We start from the raw sequence: 6,868 nt of genomic DNA on the forward strand, positions 1-6,868 counted from the left end.
CCTTACCGCACGGTACGTGTTCTGTGCTCTCCCGACATTGGGAGCAATCTGCTACCTGCTTACCAACACAGAGGGTGATGCGCGGTGTGGCTAGCTAATGAGACTAATGATGTATCAGTGTGTGTCTAATGAGAAAGGATGAGCTCAAGGACTACAGGGTTCACAGACACACACACGGGGCTGCACCTGAGGTGGCTGAGTTCACTGCTCACTGCTTTTAGTTCATTTAGAGGAATTCTGTGGTGTCCCTTTCTAGGACACAGCAGCGTGTGATGCGTGATGGAATTCATTTCTACTTCTATGAGGCTACTGATTTCTGATCTGATGTACTACGGTATGTCTATGACTCTTAGCGTAAAACATGCGGTCAAGTCACAAGTCTTGGGCACATGTTGATATCAATGAATGATTTATGCAAAAAATATGCACAGGAGGTACTACAGTTGCTCAAGTTTTGCACGTGTGTGTAATGTAAGTCTTCTGTTTGTTTTACAGACAGACAGACAGACAGACAGACAGACAGACAGACAGACAGACAGACAGACAGACGGGACCACTCAGTTGGTCCACCTGCTGAGAGAGACAATAACCAGATGGGAAAAGGAGACATTGAGAGATGAAAGTCTGCTCAATGTGGCCAATTAACTGGTTCAATCATCCTAGTCTGTGTGTGTGTGTGTGTGTGTGTGTGTGTGTGTGTGTGTGTGTGTGTGTGTGTTCACTGATATTAAAATATATTTTCATATTTTCATGAAGCAAAATGTTTCTGTCTCTTCATAAAATGTTTCTGTCTCTTCCTGTTCCTCTTGTATTGGCTGTATTGAGTCCCTATTCTGTCTATTAATATTACATCTAGTTTAACATAATTTTCCATAACTCTGAGCTAATTTGGTCTTTTATCCGAGAGGACAGTGTGTGTTTGACACAGTCCTGTCATTGCTGGGTGGGAGTGACTGAACAGGATCACAGATAACTATCACTGTGGCCTCCTTCTCTCTCTTATCTGCTTGTTAAGACTACCTTCTCATGCCCTCTCCTAGTCGACATTAATTACCTTGTCTGTGTGTGTGTGTGTGTGTGTGTGTGTGTGTGTGTGTGTGTGTGTGTGTGTGTGTGTGTGTGTGTGAGTGTGTGTGTGTGTGTGTGTGTGTGTGTGTGTGCTCGAGCGCGTACATGTGTTTTAAAAACAATAACATTGTTTCTGTAAGGACAAACCGGAACACATGCATGTGTAATTAAATTAAAGCAGTAATCACCACATACATACAGTAGCGGATTCCCTTCCTGAGCAGAACGGTTATGAAAGGGGTAACGAAGGTCTGATGAATACTGGATTGAATTAGAGTGCATTAGAGACAGATGGTGCAGGAGAAGGAGTATTAAAGGAGTGAAAAAGAAAGAGTGGGAGAGAGAGAGAGAGAGAGAGAGAGAGAGAGAGAGAGAGAGAGAGAGAGAGAGAGAGAGAGAGAGAGAGAGAGAGAGAGAGAGAGAGAGAGAGACACCGCTACTTCAATTACAGCACTGTTTCCGTGAAGTGGAAGCTTATTATCTTAATATGCATTCTTTTATTCCCTTCATAAAACACTGGCGGAGAAAAGCGTGTTACCGTTCTTTACGCTCTCCATGTAATAGCTTCTCACAGTTCCTTCATTCCATTACAAAAGATACAACACTTAGTTAAAACCTAGAGAAACATTTCATTTTCTGTCCCACTAATTAAATGTGTGTCTCAGATGAGCCAATTGAAACAGGCCAACCTCCCATTGGGAATATAATGAGTGATTATGAAACATAATCTCGGTAATGGTGAACTCCTTTGGTTTAGTTAGAATGTCGGTTATATGAAAGTTAGAGTGAATTTATCTGCCGTAATAAAGTGCACTGCAATGTGAATGGATGGAGAGTTCTGTTACTGCCACATTACCTTTGCCTACAGATTGGCTATTCTCACCTCACAGCATTCGATTCCCTCCATTTCAACAGGAACACCTTTTCTGAAATCTGAGTATCATAAACATACACATGTATATATTATTATATTAGTAAAAAAAAAAAATTTAAATACAGGTAAACAAAAGGTATAGTAAGCATCCTTACAACAGAGGTCTGGGTGTGTGACTTGGCACATAACTCATGACATCAGGAGAAAGCTGGAATAATGGATGTAACAATTAGTGAACTCACACTCACGGTAAATCACAGGGAATGGCCCTGCGACACTGAAACATATTTGTTACCCAGGATTCATCAGTGCTCTCCTGGGGTGAACTCAGAAAGGTCAGCCCTGCTCTCATTAACACAACAGAGCCTGGTGGGTGTATTTTGTGGGGCCGGAGCAGGGGAGTCTACAAGAGAGGGCTCCTCACACCTTTAGGACTACCCTTGTCTACAGATACAGCATTCATAGGTGGAATAACAGAGTTGCCTTTTAACCTCCTTGTGGGTGGGTACAGAAACACTGCAAATAATATGAGAGTGCATCACATTTGCATTGCAAGGTAATGGTATTATGGAGTTATTTGAATATAGTTCCACAAGAGTAATCCAGGTATACTGTCGGTCCAGAATATGGGCAAGCAGCAGCTCAGGTCTGTAAAGTGTAAATAGAGAATGGCTGAATGACTATGGGCTGAGTACATGACATTCCAGAGGGGAATTGAATGAGGTGCATACAGGACTATTAGGCCATAGTTACACTGCTGATATATTGGGCCTGGACTCTGCACATTAACCCTTGAGAGCCCCAGGCCGATAAATCCAGCTTTGTGGGACAGACAGTAAACAAACTGAGGTCTCAGCTCACCAGAGTGCGTCGTATTGACTGGGATTGTATAGTGTCTGAACTCTGTATTTAAAGCACCAGGTCTATAACAGTTTTCATTGTAGTCGTCGTGGTAACAATATTGTCATTTGTTATCTGGTCACCTTGTGACTAACCACATTATAAAAGAGATTTTTTTTTTTTTTTTTAGCTGATTACATTGAATTACATTCCAACAGTTAAAGTGTATTATTACAATTGCATTATTAGTAACATTACCATTAATGACATGGAAATTAATAATTTAAAAAAAGATTTTTTTTTTTTTTAATTGTTCAATGGCATATTCTTTATATCTTATCCGTATCGTGTCCAACTTATAAGGACTCACTTAATTTAGCGATATTGACTGCTATTACACTTTATAGTTATACCCGCTTATTATTAAGATTCTATATTTACACAGCTGCACCAGAGTAGCATCAGATGGGACACCTCTCCTCTTTAATATTTATTCAAGGCATCAGAGACTCTGTTTGGTGTTTTAATGAATAAAACACTATGTTTATCCCCCCCTGTTTAACACTAAGTCCCCATGAACAGTCACAGGGACCAAGAGAATATTTACTTGTGTTGGGGCACAGGGGAGTTGGAGATCTGCTGGCGGCTTTGTAGTTTCTCAAGCTTCCCGTGTGACATGTTCCGGGGAGACTGTTCTTATTTACTCTCCGCTCCTCCGAGGATAGCCCTCTTTATTGTTTGTTCTTATGTGCCACCACTCCTGAGGAATGCGCTTCAGGAGAGAGAGAGGGGGGGGAGGGGTACTGGGCTTGTTCCGTTCATTAGATGATGATAGGCTCTTGTGTGAGAGCTTCCTGTATTGGCGGTGTGAGACCAGCTATCAGCAGGCTATGCCTGTGTTATAATGAGCTTACTGTGAATGTATAGTATATAAAGACTATGTTAACATCCTATAACCATGGGTGGACGCTCCCTTCTCTGGTGTGTTCTTACCTTTTTACATCACACACAAAACAAAACATTTCACACCTTTTTAGTTTAATATTGAGCTGCATATTGTATATCAAGGAGTTCACATGTTTTCTTGTGATTGTGAACTCTCCCCAAAATGTTAGGATTTGCCATGCACTTAACCCTAACCCTAACCCGAACCCTAACCACATCCACATTTCCAAGAAAATCTTTTGAATTTGCGATCATGGTAATCCACTCTCCCATCCAAAGGTAAGCTTGGGGGTGTACATGGAGAGACGGTTTTATGTTAATTAATAGACACTGTTGTGTAAAACGAGATATACAAATGTGTCGCATCCACTTCTAGGGAAGCGCACCTGCCAGGATGAGCGCACCTGCCAAATGCCTTGAACTACTGATTTATACCAAAAGGGAGCGCTGTTGGGTTTCCAAACAGCTGAGACCACTCACGTCCAGACCCATGCTTTATCCCTTTCAACGATTTCACCCATTAACAATGGCTACATGCGAGACCATGCATTTTGTGAAATGGTATGCCTACCAAGAGAACAGTCAAGAGAACAGGAGCCTAGTTTATGTTCATAATGAAAGCATATGGTAGAAGTAAATTCCTTCTAACAACAGCATATGTTCTAAGGTATGTGAATAAAGTGAGTGAGTGTGTTCCTACTTTATCTCCAAATCCACTATGAAATCCAGTCGAATTATATTCGAGAATATTGCACTTAAAAACAAGACTTACATTAATACACTCCAACACGTTATAAGCATGTGCTAGAGTAGGCCTACTTACGGTAGCTTATACCCACTGCTGTTTTCTTGTAGCCCGACAAACACACTGGTCACATTATTTTGATTCGTATCATTCCGTCTCTTTTGTATGACTTTGTATCCTAATTTACACATACTGGTCCTCTGTGGCTCAGTTGGTAGAGCATGCCGCTAACAACGCTTTGGCTGTGGTTTGATTCCTGCTGGGACCATATATACTGAAATGTATGCACTCACTGCAATGTAAGTCGCTTTGGATAAAAGCGTCAGCTAAATGGCATATATTATTTGATATTATTTTATATACTGAAAGGAACGCCATTGAGGCTACTATTTGTCATCCTTTTGAAAAAAAAAGTGTGTATTTTTTTTTCTTTTTTACTGTAGGCTACATAGAACGTGGTCATAAGAGGGTTAATAGTATGACTCCTGTCTGTCAGTCTGCTGATAGGCTTAGACAGTTCCGAAAAGTTTGGTTTCTGTAGGCTACTATTATGCTAATTAGTTCCCCAAACGAGTCAGCTCATTGGTTGCGAGCCCGAGTCAATTCCATATTTCAGCCCTGACGTCAGAACGCCTATAAAATTCAGCAATGCTTTTAAACTCGTCTGCCGGCTGATCACTTTAAAAAAAAAAAAACTCTCCATCAAGCCTGGGGTGGACTTTTTTTTTTTTCTTTCTCGACAAGGCAACAATTTGCCTGTGACACGCACGTGAACCTCCTCAATTTCGCGCACTAATCCTAAAAGAAGCCATGAAGTGTTAAATGTTAGAAACACACAGAGCCTCGCGCAGACACTCGCCTGCCCGGAGAGAGGGAGAAAACGGAGAGAGACGCACGCGCTGCGTCTGTGCAATAGAGACTGCGTGAAGAGAGAAAAAAAACATCCAAATACAGTAGTGCGCCGCGCAATTAGAAAACCCCGCTTTTTCTCTTATTTTGAAGAAAATAAATAAAGAAATCAAGCTGGCTCAGTGCGTGTCACAGCAGCCCAGTTTGACAGGTGCTCCTCACCCCCTTTGGAGGACTGTCAGCAGCAAGAGGATGGCATCAGAGCTGGCAATGAGCAACTCCGACCTGCCCACCAGTCCCCTGGCCATGGAATATGTTAATGACTTCGATCTGATGAAGTTTGAAGTGAAAAAGGAGCCGGTGGAGCCCGATCGCAGCATCAGCCAGTGCAGCCGCCTGATCGCCGGGGGATCCCTGTCTTCCACCCCGATGAGCACGCCTTGCAGCTCGGTTCCCCCTTCTCCAAGCTTCTCGGCGCCCAGCCCGGGCTCGGGAAGCGAACAGAAGGCGCACTTGGAGGATTTCTACTGGATGACCGGGTACCAACAACAGCTGAACCCCGAGGCTCTGGGTTTCAGCCCAGAGGACGCCGTGGAGGCGCTGATCAGCAGTAGCCACCAACTCCAAACCTTCGATGGCTATGCTAGAGGGCAGCAGTTTGCCGGCGCGGCCGGGGCAGGGGGTGCCATGGCCGGGGAGGAGATGGGATCAGCAGCCGCCGTGGTGTCCGCGGTTATCGCAGCGGCGGCAGCCCAGAACGGAGGTCCCCACCACCACCATCACCATCATCACCACACCGGGGTCCACCACCCTTCCAACGGCATCCAGTCCAACGGTACTTCGGGGGGGAACCATCAACACATGCACTCGGACGACCGATTTTCGGACGACCAGCTGGTGAGCATGTCAGTGCGGGAGCTCAACCGACAGTTACGCGGGGTCAGCAAGGAAGAGGTGATGCGTCTGAAACAGAAGAGGAGGACCCTAAAGAACAGAGGCTATGCCCAGTCCTGCCGCTACAAGCGGGTCCAGCAGCGGCACGTCCTGGAGGGCGAGAAGACGCAGCTGGTTCAGCAGGTGGACCACCTCAAGCAGGAGATCTCCAGGCTGGCCCGGGAGAGGGACGCCTACAAGGAGAAATACGAGAAGCTCATCAGCAACGGCTTCAGAGAAAATGGAACGAGCAGTGACAACCACCCCTCGTCCCCAGAGTTTTTCATGTGAGTTTCGACGTGAAAGAAAGTTACAAAAACTGTTTTAATTTGATAGGAACCATTAAAAGTTCCCGTGCGTAAAGGCGATTATTTTTGTAAGGTCATGACACTTGTTAGACCAGGAGAGAAGATTACAAATGTTTCTCCGTATTTCTTTTTTTCCTTAAATTTTTTATGAGAATGAGGTGTCATAAATATTTTCTAGGGTATAGTCTACCCGTATAATGATGCTTGAAAATAGCGTACCTGGAGACGTATATAGCCCAAATTGATTAATGTTATATTCGCGTCTGATTTTGGTCACTCGCGTGTTGTCTGTTTCAAAGTTGTGGT

The 6,868-nt window shown here is 43.9% G+C and overlaps 1 protein-coding gene across 1 annotated transcript; it reads left to right on the top strand.

Annotated features, from left to right (window-relative positions):
• Positions 1-5,573: 5,573 nt before the first annotated feature.
• LOC310801920 (transcription factor Maf) lies at positions 5,574-6,545 on the top strand (the record flags this gene model as incomplete). The annotated part of the gene is made up of 1 exon (XM_083666112.1): positions 5,574-6,545. The coding sequence occupies one exon, from the start codon at positions 5,574-5,576 to the stop codon at positions 6,543-6,545; it is 972 nt and encodes a 323-aa protein (XP_083522238.1).
• Positions 6,546-6,868: the final 323 nt, after the last annotated feature.

Source organism: Argentina silus (genome assembly GCF_951799395.1).
Source record: "Argentina silus genome assembly, chromosome: 3".
NCBI lineage: Eukaryota > Metazoa > Chordata > Actinopteri > Argentiniformes > Argentinidae > Argentina > Argentina silus.